Source organism: Hylobates moloch, unplaced genomic scaffold (assembly GCF_009828535.3).
Source record: "Hylobates moloch isolate HMO894 unplaced genomic scaffold, HMol_V3 SCAFFOLD_6, whole genome shotgun sequence".
In the NCBI taxonomy this organism is placed as follows: domain Eukaryota; kingdom Metazoa; phylum Chordata; class Mammalia; order Primates; family Hylobatidae; genus Hylobates; species Hylobates moloch.
In genome coordinates this window covers 69,810,705-69,835,545 of record NW_026652281.1, presented here as the reverse complement: position 1 = coordinate 69,835,545, position 24,841 = coordinate 69,810,705, and the positions used below count along the sequence as shown (strand labels likewise).

The 24,841-nt window shown below is 37.9% G+C and overlaps 1 protein-coding gene across 4 annotated transcripts in view; it reads right to left on the bottom strand.

Moving 5' to 3' along the window:
* The window catches only part of AP3B1 (adaptor related protein complex 3 subunit beta 1), a 287,892-nt gene that overhangs the window by 240,408 nt on the left and 22,643 nt on the right, over positions 1-24,841 (bottom strand). For all 4 annotated transcript variants that reach the window (XR_009214137.1, XM_032156995.2, XM_032156997.2 and 1 more), the window contains exon 2: positions 19,359-19,434. Coding sequence is in view for 3 of the 4 variants with exons in the window: in XM_032156995.2 (XP_032012886.1) it covers positions 19,359-19,434 (76 nt within the window). In the remaining variant the exon portion in view is untranslated. The remainder of the gene's footprint in view (positions 1-19,358; positions 19,435-24,841) is intronic.

Below are 24,841 nucleotides of genomic sequence, written 5' to 3'. Positions count from 1 at the left end.
AAATATCCATCTGGTATCATTTCCCTTCAGCCTACAGAACATCCATTAACATTTAATTAAAGCAAACATGTTAGAAATGGATACTCTTAGTCTTCATTTCATCTTCGTTCTTGAAGGATATTTTCAATGGATATAGAGTTCTGGGTTAACAGTTCTCTTCTTTCAGTACTTGAAACATATTGTTCCACTATCTTCTGGCTGCCATGATTTCCGACGCGAAATCTGCATTTATTCAAATTATTGTTCCCCTCTATGTATCATTTTTTCCAGCTACTTTCAAGACTTTATTTTTGGTTTTCAACCATTTGATTACTGTGTTTATGCATGGTTTTCTTTTAGTTTATCCTAATTGGCATTCACTGAGCTTCTTTCATCTATAAATTTGTATCTTGGCCGGGCACGGTGGCTCACGTCTGTAATCCCAGCACTTTGGGAGGCTGAGGAGGGTGGATCACCTGAGGTCAGGAGTTCGAACCCAGCCTGACCAACATGGCGAAACCCCATCTCTACTAAAAGTACAAAAATTAGCTGGGCATGGTGGGGGCTGGGGAGGGGGGCTGCCTGTAATCCCAGCTACTCAGGAGACTGAAGCAGGAGAAGCTTGAACCCCAGGGGCAGAGGTTGCAGTAAGCTGAGATTGTGCAATGCACTCCAGCCTGGGTGACAAGAGTGAGACTCCATCTCAAAAAATAAAAATTGTATCTTTCATTAAATTTGGGAAGTTTTCTACCATTATTTCTTCAAATATTTTTTCCTACTCCAATCTCTTTCTCCTCTCCTTCTGCTGTTCTAATGATGTATACATTAGACCTTTAGAATGAATCAACAAAACTCCAAGGCTCTGTTCATTTCTTTTCAATCTCTGTTCTTCGGAATGAATTTTTTCTTTTTCTTTTTTCTTTTTTTTTTTTTTTTGAGATAGAGTCTTGCTGTGTGGCACAGCCTAGATGGCAATGGTGCCATGTTGGCTCACTGCAGCCTCAACCTCTTGGGCTCAAGTGGTCTTTCTGCCTCAGCCTTCTGTGTAGCTGGGACCACAGGCACCCTCCACCATACTTGGCTAATTTTTTGGTATTTCTGTAGAGACAGGGTCTCACTTTGTTGCCCAGGCTGGTCTTGGAACTCCTTGGCTCAAGCAATCCTCAGCCTCCTGAAGTGTTGGGATTACAGGCATGAGCCACCGTGTCCGGCCACAAACTGAATAATTTCTAATGATCTGTCTTCAACTTCTGGCTCTTTCTTCTGTTATCACCATTCTGCTATTGCATCAATCCAGGATATTTTCTATTTTAGATAAAGTACTATCCACATAACAGAAATTTCAACAAATTTCTGCAGGGGTATGGTTCACATAAGATAACATTTTAGGAAACAGTTATCTACCAATCTAGTTACAACCTAAGAAATAAGTGGATGAATTTACTACTTAATCAAAAGTGGACCTAATTTTACCCACTACGTAACTATCAGACAGGCCCTTGGCTCCAGTATATTGGTCTTTCTAATAATCTTCAGGGAAGTACCCTGAGGACAACATACCAAACAGCAGAATATATAGTAGCTATTCCCAAAGAATACTTAAACCCAAAAAAGAAAAATAAAGGAAAAAACAGAAAAACAGTGAAGAACTTAATGAAGATGTACCAATTAAAGACAGAGGGAAGAGTGCTCTCAGGCTCCTTACCCTGAGCTATCTGTTTGTCCCACTCTATTCTAAATAGACACTTGGTCTTCTAATAGTTAATTTATTAATACAAATACTACTCTCTTCATCCCACAACAGAGCCTGAAATTGTTGATCCTATGAATCTGGAGCCTGTAACAGAACCAATTTCAAGCAGAAATTCTGGAAAAATAAAGATAGATAACTCTAATGCTCTCTGAGGATGACTTAAGGAGGAAAAAAATAACAGGGCATATAAAAACCTTCCACAGTTCAAAAGAAGAGGACCCACTGGAGAATTATGAATAAATTATCTGGGGAAAAAGTTGGATATAAAAGAGAAAAACCATGGGAAATACATCTAGCTCATATTCTTAGTGAGATTTGAGGGGACGTGGCATTTTTTGAAAAAAAAAAGAATGACTTTAGAATAGCAAAGAAAACTTTCAGATAAAGATATAATTACCAAATTTTAAAATATAATGAGAGAAGAAAGGATAATGTCAAAAATTCTAAACTGACTTACAATGCCAGCTCAAAAAAATATCCTAAAAATGACAAGAAAGGTTAGAGAGGTCAATTTGACAGGGGAGAAGACAGAGGCAGACACAGAGGATGGATCCAAAAAATGTAATATACACATAATAAGAAGGCCAAGAGAGAACTGGCAGACTGACAGAAAAAGGAGAAAATAAATAGCAGACAAACATTCTCTAAGCAAAACAGATTTAAAATTTTAGAACCAAAGGGTTCATTAGTAGCATAACAAATCAGTAAAGAAAAAACAAACACAGACCGTATCTTGAATAAATTTTCTTTTTCCTCAAAATATTAAAAACATCTACATATCCAGACAGTTAAAACAGATTCTCAGCCAGACGCGGTGGCTCACGCCTGTAATCCCAGCACTTTGGGAGGCCGAGGCAGGCGAATCATGAGGTCAGGAGATCAAGACCATCCTGGCTAACATGGTGAAACCCCGTCTCTACTAAAAACACAAAAAAAATTAGCCGGGCGAGGTGGCGGACGCCTGTAGTCCCAGCTACTCAGGAGGCTGAGGCAGGAGGATATCCTGAACCTGGGGGGCAGAGCCTGCAGTGAGCTGAGATCGTGCCACTGCACTCCAGCCTGGGCGACAGAGCGAGACTCCATCTCAAAAAAACAAACAAACAAAAAAAAACAGATTCTCTAAAAGAGAAAGAGAAAAAGCAATCTCGGAGGCAGAGCAAGATGGTGCAATAGAAAGCTCCACCAGTTGTCCCCCCGAGGACAAAAAACTTAACAACTATCTACACAGAAAAAAACACCTTCATAAGAACCAAAAATCAGGGGAGCACTCACAGGACTTGGTTTGAACTTCATATCACTGAAAGAAGCACAGAAGAGCACATTAACGCCACCCTTTTCCTCAGAGTGCTGAGACTCCTCTTCCAGCAGCAGTGAATGGTATGGAGGGTATCTCTGGGCACTGGGGAAGGGAGAACACTGCAACTGTGAGGCATTGAACTCTGTGCTGTCCTGTTAGAGTAGAAAGGAAAACCGGACCGAACTCAGCTGATGCCCACCCACAGGGGGAGCATTTAAACCAGCCCTAGCCAGAAGGGAATCCCAGAAGTCCAAACTTGAGTCCCTGGAAAACCTCACCACTGAGGGCTACAGCACTGTGTGTCTCCAAGTAAACTTGAAAGACAGTCTAGGCCATAAGGATTGCAATTCTTTGGCAAGCCCTATGGCTGAACTAGGCCTAGAGACAGTGGACTGAGGGAGCATGCAACATACTGAGACACCACCTGGGGCAGCCAAGGGAGTGCTGACATTACCTCTCTCCTAACCCCAGGTTGCACAGCCGGTGGCTCCAAAAGAGACCCCTCCCTTCCACTTGAGGAGAGGAGAGGCAAGAGTGGGGAGGACTTTGTCTTGCATCTTGGATACCAGCTCAGCCACAGCAGGATAGGGCACTGGTCAGAGTCATGAGGCCCCCATTCCAGGACCTAACTACTCCCAGATGACATTCCTAGACACATCCTGGTCCAGAAGGGAACTTGCTGCCTTGAAGGAAAGATCAGAGGTTTGGCAGCATTCATCATCTGCTAACTGAAGAGCCCTCGGGCCCTGAATAACTAGCAGCAATATCCAGGTACTACATTGAGGGCCTTGGTGAACCGCCGAGACTTGCTGGCTTCAGGTGAGACTCAGCACATTCCCAGCTGTGGTGGCTATGGGGCAAAACTCCTGCTTGAGAACAGCAGAGGGGAAAGTAAAAGGGGCTTTGCCTTGCACACTAGGTACCAGTACAGTCACAGCAGGGTAGAGCACCAAGTGGGCTCTTAGCGTCCTCAATTCTAGGACTTGGCTCTTGGACAGCATTTCTGGACATGTCCTGGCCAGAAGGGAGCCCACTGCCCTGAAGGGTGAGTCCCAGGCCAAGCAGCATTCATGAAAGGTACTGCCAGAGTTCCCCCGATAGCTTTTCGTGAATGCTGACTTAAGAGACCTTGGGCCTTAAGGGACTATGAGGGTACTCTGGTAGTACTCTTTGTGGCCTGGGGTGGTGGTGGCTACAGGTTGAGGTTCCTCTGCCTTTGGAAAGGGGAGGGAAGAGGGGAAAGCATTGCACCTTGTGGTTTGAATGCCAGCTCGGCTGCAGTACAACAGAACACTAGGTAGACTTCTAAGGTTTCTGACTCTAGTCCCTGACTCCCAGGGCTCCCAGACAGAACTTCTTGACACATCTGGGGCCTGGGGGACCTCACCACCCTTAAGGGAAGGACACAGGCCTGGTTGGCTTTGTTACCTGCTGACTGTAGAGCCCCAGGGCCTTGAGCAAACATGGCGATAGCCAAGAAGCGGTTACAGCAGGCCTTGTGCAAGACCCAGTGCTGTGCTGGCTTCAGGTCTGACCCAGCACATGGTACTGGTGGCCATATGGGTGCTGTGTCACCATCCTCAGCTTTATCTGGCTCAAAACAGAGATGAGAGAGACTCTGTATGTTTGGAAGAAAGTAAGGAAAGAGAACAAGAGTCTCTGCCTGGTAATCCAGAGAATTCTCCTAGATCTGTTCTAAGACCATCAAGGCAGTACCTCTATGAGTCTGCAAGAACCATAGTGTTACTAGGCTTGGAGTGCCCCCTAAAGTAAATATAGCTTAGATCACAACACCCACGTTCTTTCAAATATCTGGAAAGACTTCCCAAGAAGGATGGCCAAAAATATGCCAAGGCAGTGAAGACTACAATAAATACCTAACTCTTCAATGCCCAGACACCAAAGAACATCTACTTGCACCAACCTCTGTGAGGCTGCAAAAACCACAGCATTATTGGGCTCGGGGCCCAAGTTCCTGTGAATACTAGAAAGCCTTCCCAAGAAAGATAAGCATAAACAAGCCCAGGCAGTGATGACTACAATAAATACCTAACTCTCCAATGCCCAAAAACTGATGAACATCTATAAACATCAAGACCATCCAGGAAAATACGACCTCACCAATAAAACTAAATAAGGCACCAGGGACCAATTCTGGAAAAAGAGAAATATGTGACCTTTCAGATACAGAATTCAAAATAGCTGTCTTGAGAAAACTCAAAGAAATTCAAGATAACACAGAGAAGGAATTAAGAATTCTATCAGATAGGCCAGGCATGGTGGCTCACACCTGTAATCCCAGCACTTTGGGAGGCCAAGGCGGGCGGATCATGAGGTCAGGAGATCAAAACCATCCTGGCTAATACGGTGAAACCCCATGTCTACTAAAAAATACAAAAAATTAGCCAGGCATGGTGGTGGGCACCTGTAGTCCCAGCTACTCGGGAGGCTGAGGCAGGAGAATGGCATGAACCCGGGAGGCGGAGCTTGCAGATCGCACCACTGCACTCCAGCCTGGGCGACAGAGCGAGACCCTGCCTCAACAACAACAACAAAAAGAATTCTATCAGATAAATTGAACAAAGAGATTGAAACAGTTAAAAAGAATCAATCAGAAATTCTAGAGTTGAAAAAATGCAGTTGATATACTGAAGAATGCATCAGTCTCTTATCAGCAGGATAAAGAATTCATGAGCTTGAAGACAGGGTCTTTGGAAATACACAGTCAGAGGAGACCAAAGAAAAAAGAATAAAAAAGAATGAAGCATGCCTACAAGATCTAGAAAACAGCCTCAAAGGGGCAAACTTAAGAGTTATTGGCCTTAAAGAGAAGGTAGAGAAATCAATGGGGGTAGAAAGTTTATTCAAAGGGATAATATCAGAGAACTTCCCAAACCTAAAGAAAGATATCAACATTCAAGTACAAGAAGGTTATAGAACATCAAGCAAATTTAACCTGAAGAAGCCTACCTCGGGACATTTAATAATCAGACTCCCAAAGGTCAAGGACAAAGAAAGGATCCTAAAAGCAGCAAGAGAAAAGGAACAAATAACATACAATGGAGCTCCAATATGTGTGGCAGCAGACTTTTCAGTGGAAACAGGTAAGGTTTCCTGACATATTTAAAAGTGCTGAAGAAAAATAACTTTCACCTCAGAATAGTATATCCAGTGAAAATATCCTTCAAACATGGAGAAATAAACTTTCCCAAACAAAAGCTGAGGGATTTCATCAATGCCAGACCTGTCCTACAAGAAATGCTAAAGGGAGTAAGTACTTCAATCAGAAAGAAAATGACATTAATGAGCAATAAATAATCAACTGAAGGTACAAAACTAACCAGTAATAGTAAGTACACAGAAAAACACAGAATATTATAAAACTGTAACTGTGATGTATAAACTATTCTTATCCTGAGTAGAAAAACTAAATGATGAACCAATCAAAAATGGTAACTACAACAAGTTTTCAGGACATGGTACAATAAGATATAAACAGAAACAACAAAAGGTTAAAAAGTGAGGAGACAAAGTTAAGGCATAGAGTTTTTATTAGTTTTCTTTTTGCTTGTTTGTTTATGAAAATAGTGTTAAATTACTATCAGGTTAAAATAATGGATTATAAGATAGTATTTGCAAGCCTCATGGTAACCTCAAACCAAAAAACATACAAGATATATAGAAAAAGTAAAAAACAAAAAACTAAATCATATTACCAGAGAAAATCCCTTCACTAGAAGAAGACAAGAAGGAAAGAAAGAAGGAAGAGAAAACCATAAAACCATAAAATAACTAGAAAACAAATACCAAAATAGCAGGAGTAAGTCTTTACTTATCACTAATAACATTTAACACAAATGGACTAAACTCTCCAATCAGAAAAACAGAGTGGCCGAATGGATGAAAAAACAAAACCCATTGGTCTGTTGCCCACAAAAAACCACACTTTACCCGTAAAAACATATATCAGCTGAAAACAAAGGTATGGAAAATTTCCATCCCAATGGAAATGAAAAAAGAGCAGGAGTTGCTATACTAATACCAAACAAAATAGACTTCAAGACAAAAACTATAAGAAGTGAAAAAGAAGGTCACTATATGATAAAGGAGTCAATTCAGCAAGAGGATATAACAATTTTAAATATATATGCACCCTACACTGGAGCACCCAGATATATAAAGCAAACATTATTAGAGCTAAAGAGAGAGACAGGTCCGAATGCAATAACAGCTAGAGACTTCAACACTCCACTTTCAGCATCAGACAGATCTTCCAAACAGAAAATCAAGAAATACCAGACTTAATTTGCACTATAGACAAAAATGAATCTAATAGATATTTACAGAACCTTTTATCCAAGAGCCGCAAAATATACATTATTTTCCTCAACACATAAATCTTTCTCAAGGATCGACCATATGTTAGGTCACAAAACAAGTCTTAAAGCATTCAAAAAGTTGAAATAATTGCATCTTCTCTGATCACAATCGAATAAAACTAGAAGTTAATAACAAAAGGAATTTGGAAACTATACAAATACATGGAAATTAACAATATGCTCCTGAATGACCAGTGGGTCAATGAAGTAATTAGGAAAGAAATTGAAAAATCTAAGAGGGAATTTCATAGCTATAAGTACCTACATCAAAGAAGAAGAAAAACTTCAATAGAACAATCTAACAATGCATCTTAAGGAACTAGAAAAGCAAGAGTGAACCAAACACCAAATTAGTAGAAGAAAAGAAATAATAGAGACCAGAGAAGAAATAAATGAAATTGAAATGAAAAAACACAAAAGATCAATGAAACAAAAAGTTTTTTTTGAAAAGTTAAACAAAATTGACAAACCATTAGCCAGACTAAGAAAAAAAAGAGAAAAATCCAAATAAATAAGATCAGAATTGAAAAAGAAGATATTACAACTGATGCTACAGAAATTCAAAGGATCATTAGTGGCTACTATGAGCAACTATATATGCCAATAAATTGGAAAATCTAGAAGAAATGGACAAATTCCTAGATACATACAACCTACCAAGATTGAATTGGGAAGAAATCCAAAACTTGAACAGACCAATATCAAATCACAAGATCAAAGCTGTAATAAAAAGTCTCCCACTAAAGAAAAGCCCAGGACCCAATAGCTTAACTGCTGAATTCTACCAAAATTTAAATAAGAATTAATATCAATCCTACTCAAACTGTTCTGAAAAATAGAGGAGGGAATACTTCCAAACTCATTCTACGAGGCCAGTATTACCCTGATACCAAAACCAGAGAAAGACACATCAAGGAAAAAGAAAATGGCACACCAATATCTCTAATGAATATCGATGCAAAAATCCTCAACAAAATGCTAGAAAACTGAATTCAACAATACATCAGAAAGATCACTCATCATGACCAAGTGGGATTTATCCCTGGGATGCAAGGATGGTTCAACATACACAAATCAATCAATGTGATACATCATATCAACAAAATGAGCAATAAAGACCACAGGATCATTTCAATTGATGCTGAAGAACCATTTGATAAAATCCAACATCCTTTCATGATAAAAACCCTCAAAAAACTGGGAATAGAAGGAACATACATCAACATAATAAAAACCGTATATGACAAACCTCACAGCTAGTATCATACTGAATGGGAAAAAACTGAAAGTCTTTCCTATAAGCTCTGGAACACGACAAGGTTGCCCACTGTCATCTCTGTTATTCAACATACCACTGGAAGTCCTAGCTAGAGCAATCAGACAAGAGAAAGATATAAAGGGTCTCCAATTGGAAAGGAAGAAATTAAATTATCCTTGTTTGCAGATGATACAATCTCATATTGGGAAAAACCTAAAGACTCCACCACAAAACTATTAGAACTGATAAACAAATTAAGTAAATTTGCAGGATACAAAATCAGCATACCAAAATCAGGAGCATTTCTATATGCCAACAGTGAACAAGGTGAAAAAGAAATTTTAAAAGTAATCCCATTTACACTAGCCACACACAAAATTAAATACCCAGGAATTAACTTAACCAAATAAGTGAACTATCTCTATAGTGAAAACTATAAAACACTGAAAAGAAATTGAAACGGACACCAAAAAATGGAAAAATATTCTGTGTTCATGGCTTGGAAGGCTCAATATTGTTAAAATGTCCCTACTACCCAAAACAATCTACAGATTCAATGCAATGCCTATCAAGACACCAATGACATTCTTCATAGAAATAGAAAAAGAAATCCTAAAATTTATATGGAACCACAAAAGACTCAGAATAGCCAAAGCTATATTAAGCAAAAAGAACAAAACTGGAGGAATCACATTACCTGACTTCAAATTATACTACAAAGCTGTAGTAACTAAACAGCATGTACTGGCATAAAAACAGACACACAGATGAATGGAACAGAATAGAGAACCCAGAAACAAATCCACACACCTACAGAGAACTGAGAAAGGTGCCAAGAGTATACACTGAGGAAAAGACAGTCTCTAATAAATGGTGCTAGGAAAACTGGATATCCATATGCAGAAAAACAAAATTAGATCCCTATCTCTCAGCATATACAAATATAAAGTCAAAATGGATTAAAGACTTAAATCTAAGACCTCAAACCATGAAACTACTACAAGAAAACATTGGGGAAAATCTCCAGGACATTGTTCTGGGCAAAGATTTCTTGAGTAATACCCCACAAGCACAGGCAACCAAAGCACAAACAGACAAATCGGATCACATCAAGTTAAAAAGCTTCTACACAGCAAAGGACATGATCAACAAAGGGAAGAGAGAACTCATAGAATGGGAGAAAATATTTGCAAACTATCCATCTCATAAGAGATTTAAAACCAGAATATATAAGAAACTCAAACAATTCTATAGGAAAAAGTCTAATAATCTAAAAACGGGCAAGATTTGATCAAATGATAAAAAAAAAGGGCAAAAGATTTGAAAAGATGTTACTCAAAAGAAGACATGCAATTGGCAAACAGGTATATTAAAAGATGCTGAACATCACTGATCATCAAAGAAATGCAAATCTAAACTATAATGAGTTATCATCTCACCCCAGTTAAAATGGCTTATACCCAAAAGAAAGACAGGCAACAACAAATGCTGGTGAGGATGTGGAGAAAAGGGAACCCCTGTACACTGTTGGTGGGAATATAAATTAGTACAACCACTATGGAAAACAGTTCAGAGGTTCCTCAAAAAGAGACTAGTAATTGAGCTACCATATGACCCAGCAATCTCACTGCTGGGTACAACCCAAAAGAAAGAAAATCAGCATAGCAAAGAGACATCTGCACTCCTACGTTCGCTGCAGCACTGTTTCCAATAGTAAGATTTGGAAGCAACCTAAGTGTCCATCAACAGACAAATGGATAAAGAAAACGTGGGGCAAATACACAATAGAGTACTATTCAGTCATAAAAAACAACAGGATCCAGTCATTTGCAACAAGATGGGTGGAACTGAAGACCTTGTTAAGTGAAATAAACCAGGCATAGAAAGACAAACATCTGGCCGGGCATGGTGGCTCATGCCTGTAATCCCAGCACTTTGGGAGGCCGAGGCAGGTGGATCACGAGGTCAGGAGATCAAGACCATCCTGGCTAACACGGTGAAACCCCATCTCTACTAAAAATACAAAAAATTAGCTAGGCGTGGTGGCAGGTGCCTGTAATCTCAGCTACTTGGGAGGCTGAGGCAGGAGAATGGTGTGAACTCGGGAGGTGGAGCTTGCAGTGAGCCGAGATCGTGCCACTGCACTCCAGACTGGTGACAGAGCAAGACTCCGTCTCAAAAAAAAAAAAAAAGAAAGAAAGACAAACATCTCATGTTCTCACTTACTTGTGGGATCTAAAAATGAAAACTACTGAACTTATGGACATAGAGTAGAAGGATGGTTACCAGAGGCTGAGAAGGGAAGTGGGGGATACAGGGGAGGTGGAGTGGTTAATGGGTACAAACATAACAGAATGAATGTATAAGACCTTTTATTTGACAGCAAAATAGGGTGACTACAATCAATAATAATGTAATTGTACATTTTAAAATAACTTAGAGTGTAACTGAATTGTTTGTAACTCAGAAGGATAAAGGTATAAGGAGATGGAGATCCCATTCCCCATGATGTGCTTATTTCACATGCACACCTGTATTAAAACATCTCATGGACCCCCAAAATACATACACCTGCTAGGTGCCCACAAAAATTAAAAAAATATATATATATGGCCGGGTGCAGTGGCTCACACCTGTAATCTCAGCACTTTGGGAGGCCAAGGCGCACGGATTACTTGAGGCTAGGAGTTGGAGACCAGCCTGGCCAACATGGTGAAACCCCATCTCTACTAAAAATACAAATAAATTAGGTGGGTGTGGTGGTGGGCGCCTGTAATCCCAGCTACTCAGGAGGCTGAGGCAGGAGAATCACTTGAACCCAGGAGGCAGAGGTTGCAGTGAACTGAGACCTGCACTCCAGCCTGGGCGACAGAGCAAGACTCCATCTCAAAAAAACAAAAAACAAAAAAAAAATTAATAATAACATTAAAAGAAATAAAAATTAAATGTTTTTTAAAAAAGCAATCTCATTGTCATCACGTCACATTTCTGCTCTGTACAGCTAAAGCCAGATGAAATCAAGAATAAAATCTACAAAAATCTAAGGAAAAGAAAACATTGCAACCCAATAATACTATTCTTAAGTAATCTACTTTCACATGGAAAAAAAAAACAGAAACCTGTTCCGATAGGAAAGGACTTTGAAAGAATACCATCTACATTCTCTTCCTAAATGAAATGCCCCCGTCACCTGAAAATAAACCAAAAATCTAAAGAATGAGGAGGGGCCGGGCACGGTGGCTCATGCTTGTAATTCCATCATTTTGGGAGGCTGAGGAGGGCAGATCACCAGAGGTCAAGAGTTCAAGACCAGCATGGTGAAACCCCCGTCTCGACTAAAATTACAAAAATCAGCTGGGCGTGTTGACCCATGCCTGTAATCCCAGCTACTTGGGGGGCTGAGGCAGAAGAATTGCTTGAACCCAGAAGGCGGAGGTTGCAGTGAGCTGAGATCACACCACTGCACCCCAGCCTGGGTCACAGAGCGAGACTCCATCTCAAAAATAAAAAACAGAAAATAAAAAAAGAATGAGGAGGAATGTAAGTTAAAAAAAAGTGAAAGCATAAGGAGTGGGACAGAGCTCATGCCTACAGAACTAATTTTAATAGGGTTCATAATATTTAAAATAAATATCCAAAATGATTTTTGAAAGACAAGCTCCCAATTTCTCGCTTTCCCCCCAGCCACTGGCAACCACCATTCCACTTTTTGTCTCTATGAGTTTGATTATTCTAGGTACCTGACAAAAGTGGAATCATACAATATTATTTTTTTGTGTCTGGCTTATTTGACTCAGTATAATGACTTAAGATTCATCCATGTTGTGTCATGCATCAGAATTCCATTCCTTCTTAAAGCTGAGTAACATTCCATTGCACAGATGTACCACATTCGTTTATTCATCCACTGATGAGCACATGGGTTGTTTCCACCTATTGGCTACTACAAATAATGCTGCTAGGAACACTGATGTAGAAATATCTGTTCAAGTATCTCCTTTCAATTGTTGTCTGTATATAACCAAAAGGAGAATGGTGGATTATGTGATAATCCCATTTGTAGTTTTTTAAGGAACCACCATACTGTTTTCCACAGTAACTGTACCATTTTACATTCCCACCAGCAATGCATAAGAGTTCTTATTTCTCTACCCTGACCAACACTTACAATTTTGTTTTCTTGATAACAATCATCCTAATGGTGTAAAGTGATCTCACTATGGTTTTGATTTCCATTTTCCTAATAATTAGTGGCGCTGAGCATCTTTCTCTGTAATTATTGGCCATCTATATATCTTCTCTGGAGAAATGTCTATTCCAGTCTTTTACCCATTTTTTCATTTGGTCGGTTGTTGTTGTTGTTGTTGCTGTTGTTTTGTTTTGTTTTGTTTTTGAGACAGTTTCGCTCTTGTCACCCAGGCTGCAGTGCAATGGTGCGACCTCAGCTCACTGCAATCTCTGCCTTTCGGGTTCAAGCAATTCTCCTCCCTCAATCTCTCAAGTAGCTGGGATTACAGGTGCCCGCCACCACACCTGGCTAATTTTTGTATTTTTAGAAGAGACGAGGTTTCACCATGTTGGCCAGGCTGGTCTTGAACTCCTGACCTCACATGATCTGCCCACCTTGGCCTCCCAAAGTGCTGGGATTACAGGTGTGAGCCACCAGTTGTTGTTGTTTTTTGAGAAGCAGTCTCACTCTGCCACCCAAGCTGGAGTGCAGTGGTGTGATCTTGGCTCACTGCAACCTCTGCCTCCTGGATTCATGCCATTCTCCAGCCTCAGCCTCCCGATCAGCTGGGATTACAGGCATCCACCACCACACCTGGCTAATTTTTGTATTTTTAGTAGAGACAGGATTTGTCTTTTTAGTAGAGACCACCGTGTTGGCCAGGCTTGTCTCAAACTCCTGACCTCAAGTAATCCACCCACCTCGGCCTCCCAAAGTGCTGGGATTACAGGCGTGAGCCACCACACCCAGCCATTTGGTAGGTTTTTAATGGTTAAGTTGTGGGAGTTCTTTATATATTCTGGATATCAATCCTTTATCAGATATATGATTTGCAAATATTTTCTTGTATTCTATGGGTTGCCTTTTCACTTTGTTGACAGTGTCCTATGATGCACACAAGTTTTAATGTTGATAAAATCCAAATAACCTACTTTTTTTTTTTTACTGTTCATGTTTTAGTGTTGTATCTAAAAATCCTTTGCCAAATCCAATGTCATGAAGCTTTTTCTCTATGCTTTCTTCTAAGAGTTTTACAGTTTTAGCTCTTACATTTAGATCTCTGATCCATTTTGGTTTAATCTATGGTGTGATATAGAAAGAAATCCAACACCACTTTCTTGCATATAGATAATCCAGTTTCCCCAGCATTATTTGTTTAAAAGACTGTCCTTTCCCAATTGATTGATCTGGAACCATTATCAAAAATCATTTGACCATCTACGTCAGGGTTAATTTCTGAGCTCCCTATTGTCTTCCATTGGTCTATACATTGTCTGTCTTTATTCCAGTACCACAATGTCTTCATTACTATGCTTTGTTATAGGTTTTGAAATCAGGAAGTATGAGACATTCAATTTTGTTTTTTTTTTTTTGAGACAGGGTTTTGAGACGGGGTCTCGGTCTGTTGCCCAGGCTGGAGTGTAGTGGCATGAACACAGCTCACTCCAAGCGATACCACAATCTCAGCCTCCCAAGCAGCTGGGACCACAGGCACAGGCAGTAATTTTTTCTTATTATTAGTTTTGTAGAGACAAGGTCTTGCCATGTAGTCTAGGCTGGTCTAAAACTCCTGGGCTCAAACGATCCTCCTGCCTCAGCTTCCCAAACTGCTGGGATTACAAGCATGAGCCACTGTGCCCAGCCAATTTTGCTCTTTTTCAAGGTTGTTTTGGCTATTCAGGAACTCATGGGATTCTATATAAATTTTAGGATGAATTGTTTTCTATTTTTGCCAAGCGCAACATTGGAATTTTGATAGGAATTGCATTGAATGTACATTTTGACATCTTAAGAATATTAGTCTTCCAACCCAGAAACATAGATGCCTTTTCATTTATTTGTGTCTTCTTTAATTTTTCTCAGTAACGTTTCAGTGTACAAGTCTTTCATCTCCTTGGTTAAGCTTATTCTTGAATATTTTATTCTTTTTGATGCTATTATAAATATTTGTTTAATTTTCTTTTCAAATTGTTCATTGTTAATGTATAGAAATGCAAGTCATTTTGATGTGTTGCTTTTCAATCCTGCAACTTTGGTAAACTTGCGTATTGGTTGTAACAGTTTTTTGTGGAATCTTTAGGGTTTTCTACATATAAGATGGTGTGAATAAAAATAATTTTACTTCTTCCTTTTCCATCTGGATGCCTTTTATTTCTTTTTCTTGAGTGATTGTTCTGGCAAAAATTTCCAATACTGTGTTGCATAGAAGTGGTAAAAGCAAGCCTCATTGTTTCTGACCTTGGAGTAAAAGATTTCAGTCTTTCACTATTGAGTATGATGCTAGTTTTGGGTTTTCCACACCTGCTCTTTAACAGAGAAATTGAGGTAGCTTCCTCCTATTCCTAGTTTGTTGAGTACTTTTATCATGAAAGTGTATTAAATTTTGTCAAATCTTTCTCTGCATAAATTGAGATGATTGTGAGGGATTTTTCCCTTTCCTTCTGTTAATGTGATATGTTACACTGATTGAATTTTTTTTGTGGTTTTTTTTTTTTTTTTGAGACGGAGTCTTGCTCTGTTCCCAGGCTGGAGTGCAGTGGCACGATCTGGGCTCACTGCAAGCTCCACCTCCCGGGTTTTACGCCATTCTCCTGCCTCAGCCTCCCAAGTGGCTGGGACTACAGGCGTGCACCACGTACGACTGGCTAATTTTTTTTGTATTTTTAGTAGAGATGGGGTTTCACCGTATTAGCCAGGATGGTCTCAAACTCCTGACCTTGTGATCTGCCAGCCTCGGCCTCCCAAAGTGCTGGGATTACAGGCGTGAGCAGCAGTGTTATTTTTAAATTACAGTCATGTGCCACGTTTTGGTCAAGAAGGGACCACATATATAATCTTAATGTAAGATTATAATACTGTATCTTTACTGTAACTTTGTATGTTTATATACATTTAGATACACAAATACTTACCACTGTGTTACAATTGCCTACAGTATTCAGTACAGTAACATGCTGTACAGATTTATAGCCTAGGAAGAATGGACTATGCCATATAGCCTAAGTGTGTAGTAAGCTTGTGTAAGTATACTAGGTTTGTGTAAGTACTCTATGATGTTCATACAACTAACTGCCTAAGGATGCATTTCTCAGAAAGCATCCCTGTCATTAAGCGATGCATGACTCTAAGTGATGCATGACTGTATTGAATAATAATCTAGATCCAAAAATTCACATAATTTTTAAACCCAGTTTTTTGAAAAAGGAGGAAATTATGTTTAACTTTTAATTTCCACGGGTCATTCTTCAAAGCAATAAAGATGAGATACAAGTTCAGAATTTTGAATTTATAGAAAACTGCTAGTTAATTCACAGGTAACAAAAACAGAGAGAAAAGGTTTCAAAGGGTTTCAGACCCAACAGTAACTCTTAAGAATCAACAGCCAAGAATAAATGGAGATACAGAAAGTTAACTGACCCTTATTTTGTATTCCAGAGACTACACTGGAGCAAAGCTGATAGAAAACCCACTAAAGTTCTATAGGTGTCACATCACCAGTAAAACCTCAGGCTTGATAACCAGGAATTCATCCTGATGCATACCAGCACTGCAGAAAAATCTTGGTCTTTTAAACAATTTCCAACCCAATAATTTTTAAAAAGATGAAAGCAACAGCCCTAAGTTGAATCCTTTAAAGCATGCATAGAACCAAAGCATTGTTACTGAAGGAAGAAAGGGAAAGAACAAGGGACAAACAGTCAGTCTGGAAAGATTTATACAAAACTATGTATTACAGTCATTAACTCAAAACAGTGTACCACCAGACTCAGCTAATTTTCTTGTTTTGACAAAAATTTTAAGCATCATAGATCAATTGTAATTTTTCCAATTGGCTTATTAAGATTTCTTTCCATGGTTTCAGTTTGCATTCCTGCAGGGCATAGACCTGCACTACCATGCAAAGCAGAGACTGCCCTTATTTATTTCTTTAAACTATGGCTCTTACATCCCATTAAGGTAATTTATTTCACTAAATCCCTGGATACTATTTAAAATTTCTGTCAAAGCATTAATAACTCTTTTACTGTCAGTTATAAATTTATAGGAAAGTGAAAAAATAATAAAAATCAATATTTAGTATACTATAACTTAAAACGTTAGAAAAATTGAAAATTAACTTGGCCAGGCACATTGGCTCACACCTATATTCCCAGCACTTTGAAAGGTTGAGGTGGGAAGATCACGTAAAACCAAGAGTTCTACACCAGCCTGGGCAATACAGCAAGACCCTGTCTCTACAAAAAACAAAAATAAAAAAATTAGCTGGGCATGGTGGTACACATCTGCAGTCCCTGCTACTCAGAAGGCTGAGGTGGGAGGATCACTTGAGCTCAGGAGTTCAAAGCTGCAATGTGTTACGACTGCACAATTGTACTCCAGCCTGGACAACAGAGCAAGACCCTGTCTCTAAAAAAACAAAAAAAAAAAGCAAAGAAAATTAACTTATCAAGAGTAGTTTGAACAGAACTTGTTCTCTTATCAGTGTTTAAGTGTTTAACTCATGATACTGAGGAAGCATCTTTTGTATTCCTCAGTAAATTATCATGCTCCTTTGTAAGTCTAGATCAGCTTCCAACATTTTATCCTTTGCATTTTCAATGTTCTCAACTATCTCCTAGAGTTCCTTTAATGAATGTGAGGTCTTCTGACAGCATCACTTCCTCTGAGACAGCTTCATGCTCTTCACTTTTATCATTTATGTTGGTTGAAAATCTCACCTTTACCAAGTTCCTCCAGCTATAAATTCAGTCTCTTAAAAATTTGTAATGTCAATAGTTCCACAGCCAGCTATTTCTGTATAACTTCATTTATATTCTACCTGATTTTCATTACATGTTATCACTGTTCATTTCTTTGCTGTACTTTCACTTTGTTGGGCAAATGTCTCTTTCAATTATTCATTTCTGTAAAATGTCACGTGTTTCTTACTGGGAGACAAAGAGGCAACACGACTACATGCTTTGTTGTCTGTGCATAAACTGAGTAACAGATGCACAGTGACCAATCACTGACAGATTCTGAAAGAAGTGACAGGATTGATCATGGATCATGATACATGTTTGTAATTTACATAGTTATTTGTAGAATGAAGAGCTAGCAGTCAAGTTTGTACATTGTCTAAGTACACAATTAATATACGATGGTAAATGAAATTTGAACCATATTGTTAGGGGATTGGTGTCACTTAACTAAACTGTAGTAACTGAAATTCATGTGTATAAAAGCCATGCAAAGCAAGAACTGCCTGCCCATAAATACTCTTATGTATAAAGCATAACATTAACAGATCAAAAATTTACAATGGAATCCTCAAAATTGCCCCTATACTGCCAAATGACATAAACATGAAAGCAAGGATCAAGTCACTTATAGATGTCCTACAGATACAATTAGTACTTGACTTTAATATATTTGATTTTCATACCACCTCACTTTTTAACAGAGCATGCTGATACCTGTTATTTGGACTTTAATATATCAAGAAAGGAAAAGAGATATGAAGCTCTCATATGATGGCACTGCCTGCTGGAAAACAGTATTGTTTTAGTTGTGTCATTGCCTTATTACAGTAGTTTATTTAAGCAATTATGCAAATGTATTCAATTTTGACCTTATTATATAAAATTAAGTGGAAAATAAAATCAGCAATGGTGGTGATAAAAAGGATAGTATTAATAAGAAAAATTGGTTTTATGAATTTGATTCCACTGAAACAAAAGCAAAACTCCTTAGCATCAGATTGGAATTAAACAAGTTTTTTCTCTGTGAATGTGGAAAATCAAATGAGTACGTATAGAGAGTGCAACACAAATTGCAAAACTATTTTACTAAAGATGGTATATACAACTAGAACCCTGGAAAAATAAAAAATTAAAATTAAAACATTAAAAATAATTAAGGAACTATATTATATCTTTAATTCTCTGGCAATAGAATCCTCATAACTTATTAATCAATTGTACAGCTGAACACTGGTGAATGCTCTTATATTTAATAATATTTATTAGAAGTTCTAGGCTTCTAAACTGAATAAAGTGTTTCTATTGGTAGTAAGAGAATTTGAAAAACAGATGAAAGTATGCTCAGAACATTTAGGCTGTGAAAGGACAAAAAAAAATCATTCTTTATTATCTCTCTTTGTAGGAAGTCAAAATAGGCTTGTATATCATCTTATTTTGTCTTCAAAATGACTAACTACCTCATTCTCATAGTAGAAATACCTTGAAATTAGATACAGGGAAATTAAAATAGAGAAAAGATAAAATTAAAACCTAAGTTTCTTGATCTTTGACACTTCAATAATGTACTTTCTTCTTTAACATTTTTGGACAGGAAATTCTAAGTTAATATTAAGGGCAAACAGAATATTAGACTTGGTATTTAACATATTATTTTATATATATATAATATAATCACTGCTTGTCCATTTTTCCAAAATTGAAGTAAATGAGTATTTTACCTACCCCAACAATCCTCTTCATAGCATCCAATTTAGCAGAATCTTTGTTGCTCTCTAACATTTGTTTTAGATCTTCATTCCTATTACAAAAGAGAAGAAAAAAATCCATACTTTGATTTTTATATTAGATAGCTTAAAATATATCATTTTCATAAGAATTAGAAATAATATCACGGGCAATGTTAAGTAACTGCAGCAAGAAGGTGGCCATCTGCAGGCCAGGGAGAGAGGCCTCAGCAGAAACCAAACATGCCAACACCTTGATCTTATACTCCCAGGCATTAATTGTGAGAAAATTAATTTCTGCTGATTAAGCCACCCAGTCTGTGGCATTTTGTTATGGCAGCTCTAGCAAACTAATACAAGGGTTAAATGTTACAAACTGTCATTGCAAGAAAAAAATAAGTAAAAGCTAAGCACATTTTTTTCAAAACGAATAAATGCAATGAAATTTATTACGAAAAAAAGAGCCTTACTTTCCAAACAGCTCATAAAATTAAATGCAATGGTGACCAGTAGTGAAGACAAAATACAATTAAATAATTAAAACACCTACTTCTTCCTAATTAAAAATATAGCTTGAAAATATTTAAACAGTAGAGGTAGTAATATATAAAAACTGTCTCTGAGAACATACAACTATTACACATACTATAAATGTTCACCTTAAGGAATTTAGGATCCCTGCATAAAACTTTTCAGGCTCTTTCACATTTCACAGGTAACAGGAAAGGGAGAGAAATTAATGGGACTATATATGTAACTGTATTTTGTTCTTCTACTTTTTGCTGTATTTTCCTATTTACTTAATGATTACGTACACTTTTATAATGAAAAACCTAAACCCTAAAAAGAAATCTTAAAAAAATCTTACTGAAGTTAGGTAAGAAAAAAAAGAATTAGGAACTAAACAGAAAGGAAATGTGGTCACACACACACACGCCAAAAAAGAAAATAATTTTCTCCTGCTTGTGCCCCTTTTCTGTTCCCCAAAAGTGTCCCATTATTCTCCTCTACCAGTTTTATCTGGAGAGAGAAGTGAGCAATGAAGAGGAATTAAGTGTCAATTTTTAGAACAGCCCAACCTCTAATTCCAGGCATAGTCTTACTCGTAAACTAATAGAAACTTGGTTTGCTCATCTAAAGCCCAAATTCCCAGAGTGCCCAGAACAAGCACTTGCTCTCTGAAACTGAAAACAAGAAAACAGAATCTCAATATTAAAGCTAAAGGTTTTGCTCTTCATGTTTAACAGAAAAGCTAGTCTTCAACACAAATATACAGGCAGAGAAACTAGTAACTCTGAGGTTCTGAGACAAGAAAAATCCTAGGCACTGTTTCAACCTGATGTAATATGCAACTTCTCACATATGTCATAAACATCTATTTAAACTTCTGATATAAATTACACGTTTCTTCTCAAATTCCTCTTTGCCTGTCACCAAAACAGTAAAGATTTATGAAAGTTAATACCTTAACACCTACTTTACCCTCAAAATATATTAACTTTTATCAAGTTCTTTTAGGTCTACCTTCTTCATTATGTAGATTCAAATATGACCAGTTAACATGTATTACTGCATAAATCTTAGATACTAATTGTTTTGCTAAATATCAATATTTGAGTCAAAATAATGCTGAATTAGCAATATTTTCCTCAACTCTTTGCTGAAAACCAATAGTTGTTTCACATATATTCATTTTTAATTTACCTGTGTCTTCATTTACCTAGTTACCTGTGGCTTTCTAGCTTTGAGTATTAGGATACCAACTTTATTTTTACATAAGTGACATCTTGTGGTGTTAAATGGTATAACTTTTCCTTTCATGTTCAAAATAGGCCAGTTGTAAGTTTCAAAGGACAGAGAAGAATATATAACTGAACAGTTAGGGCAAATCTTACTATTACCAGGAAAGTCATTCTTATTTTAGCCCCAGAATGAACTAGTAACTATAACTGAAAAATAAAGTTTACCAGTTATATATAAGAACTAGGGATGTGTTAGGGCTATTATGCAATGTAAATTACCACTTTTTAAAATAAATCTATAATCCATAACTCATTAAAACCTTCCACTCCTTCTAAAGACAACATAAATTAAGGGGAAAATTAAGACTATGTAGTACTGTACATTATATCAGTGCTACTCAAAGTATGATCTGAGAAAGTCTGGTCCAAGAATCATGACTAATTCACAAATTTTTGTTACTAACCCATGAGGAGATAGGTACCAAAATTCAGAATAAGCACATTGAGAAACGTGACGGAACAATTTGACAATGTAATTTTATGTTTATTGAATCTAATTTAAAAAGTGGGGCTTGTATTTTATTTTGTGTGCCTTTTTCATTTTATTTTTCTTTAATTTTATTAGGTTTTTGTTTGTTCTTTGTTTTGAGACAGAGTCTCACTCTGTCACCCAAGCTGGAATGCAGTAGTGTGATCTTGGCTCACGCAACCTCCACCTCCTGGATTCAAGTGATTCTCCTGCCTCAGCCTCCTGAGTAGCTGGGATTACAGGTGTGCATCACCACACCCGGCTAATTTTGTATTTTAAGTAGAGATGGGGTTTCATCATGTTGGCCAGGCTGGTCTTGAACTCCTGACCTCAGGTGATCCGCCAACCTCAGCCTCCCAAAGTGCTATGATTACAAGCATGAGCCACCGCACCTGGCCCATTTTATTTTTCCAGTAATTTATTTTTTATTGTATTTTGTAGAAGTATCCATCTATATTGGACTGGAAATTTTAAAAAGAAAAAAGAAAGGACCTTTACCATTTGAGAGCCCCACACTACAAAGTTACCTTCTTTTTCCTCAAAATTATAGTACACCAAAATTTATGTACCATAGAAAGCAACACCTAAAACTTACATCCAGGAATGATGGACTGGAAAAGTGATAAGGAATAGCAATTTCCAATCAGAGATACATGCCCAAAAAACGATGTATAAAAATATTCAACAAAGGGAAAGTTGGACCTTTATGGAGCCCTACCAAAAAATTCCAAAACACAGGCACCTCTTTAGGTGCAATAAAAGATGCTACTATCCAAGTGGTGCACTGCAATATGAATGGATGTGCAGAAAAAGCACTGGAAACAGAGTCAGAACTTACCATTTCCCAGTGCTATGTAGCCAAAGGGAGTGGCCCTCATAATGTTTTTGTGCAAAACATTAAGGCTTAGGAACATTTTCAGTTCACTTAGGATCTAAGCTTCACTTGGAGAGTGCTCAGAACTTTGGCTCTTTCTGTTGACATCTGATACCCATGACCACTACTCTTTCATCTTGAAATTCCCTCCTCCTTTTGATTCTGTAGCTCTATCCTCATCTGGTTCTCCATTCGCATTTGTGACACAGCAATGAAGAAAAATGATAGAAAAACCCTTGCCCTCATAGGGATTTCATTCTATTAAGTAAAAGAAACAACAAACATAATAAGAAATTTTTAAGTCATGAGGTAATACAGGGGGAAAACTTTTGGCACAAAGCCTCCACTTAATAAATGCAACAGTGAATAGAAACAAAAAACTCCATTGCTAGTGTCTTACCTGCTCACCCATCCATTAACTTTCTAGGCAGGGCACAGTGGCTCAAGCCTGTAATCCCAGCACTTTGGGAGGCTGAGGTGAGAGGATCACCTGAGGTCAGGAGTTTGAGACCAGCCTGACCAACATGGAGAAACCCCATTTCTACTAAAAATACAAAATTAGCCTGGCATGGTGGCACATGCATGTAATCCCAGCTATTCAGGAGGCTGAGGCAGAAGAATTGCTTGAACCTGGGAGGTGGAGGTTGCCGTGAGCCGAGATGGTGCCATTGCACTCCAGCCTGGGCAACAAGAGTGAAACTCCATCTCAAAAAACAAAAAACAAACAAACTTTCTAAAAGTCAGAATCATAAATTATCCAAATAAATATGAATATTCCTCCTATACTGTTCACAAGATTAAAAAGAAAAAAGCCTACGGACCCTTCCTCAACTCTTGGTAATCTCATTTACCCTTAATTTAAAATGTCTCTCACACAGGGTAACAAACAACCTCTTAATTTAAAAATCCAAGGTAAAATCTCATGAATAGTTTCAGATTATTCCTCTGTACTTGTGAGGACTAAACTCTGACCTTTTTTCTCTCTCGCCCAATTTCCTAAGGGGCCTGAGGAGTCCTGCCCTACAAACCATAAATTCTCATCAAATGGGTTTTAATTTAACCCTACATAACGTGGCTCACTTTCCAACCTGACTCTAGCATAACGTCACATGACATATAAAGAAGGCAAACAAAATATTTTACCCCAAAATACGCTTCTTTGCCATGTTTTTGAACCCGCCCTGCAAAGCAGCCTTCTGTGGAAGAAAATCTGCATCTGTAAAGGATCTCTACATAGTTTCCCCTTCCAGGCTCTAACAATTCTAAAGAGATTAACTGAGAGTCCAGCACTTTCACAGATCTGAATAGGAAACACTTGCCATCTATTGTCTCTAAGGGCAGCCACCTGAGAGACTTCATAAGAACCTTGGTCTCTACAGCCCTTTATCCTAACCCAGCCACACCTTGCTCTTGATCCCAGGTTTTTCAATAACAACTTAACTCTTTTAACTAATTGCCAATCAGAAAATCTTTAAATCCACCTGTAACCTGTAAGCCCCCTGCTTCAAGCTGTCACGCCTTTCCCAACTGAGCCAATGTATACCTCACATGTACTAACTGATGTCTTATGTCTCCTTAAAAATATAAAATCAAGTTGTAACCCAACCACCTTGGGCACATGTTCTCAGGATCTCTTGAGGTCATGGTCACTCACATTTGGCTCAGAATAAACCTCTTCAATTATTTTACAAAGTGTGGCTCTTTCTGTTGACATCTGATACATATGACCACTACTCTTCCATCTTGAAATTCCCTCCTTCTTTAGATTCTGAAGCTCTATTATCATCTGGTTCTCCATTCGCATTTGTGACACAGCAGTGAACAAAAGTGATAGGAAATACCCTTGCCCTCATAGGGATTTCATTCTATTAAGTAAAAGAAACAACAAACATAATAAATAAGACATTTTTAAGTCATGAGGTGATATAGGGGGAAAAAAAACAGAGGAAAAGGATACAGAAAGGAAAGAAGGAGGCAATTTTAATAGCATGGTTTGAGTAAATTTTAAAAGTGACAACTGAACACAGATTTTCAAGTAAGAGAGTTAGTTATGCAGATATCATGGGGAGCAAAGGGGGACAGGGAGGATAAGCACTCAGGTGAAAGAACACAAGCAGGTCAAATAACTCTAAAAGTTTTTGGTGTTAACTCTGAATAAATAAAGAACTTCAGGTTTTGAACAGAGGAGAGTCATGATCTATTTAACAGGATCATTCTGGCTGCTACATGCAGAATATACTGTAAGGACTTCCATATCTGTCCATGACACTGTAGCTTATAAAAAACTAAATCTGCCACAGAAAATAACTATAAAAGCTGAAATACATACATATACA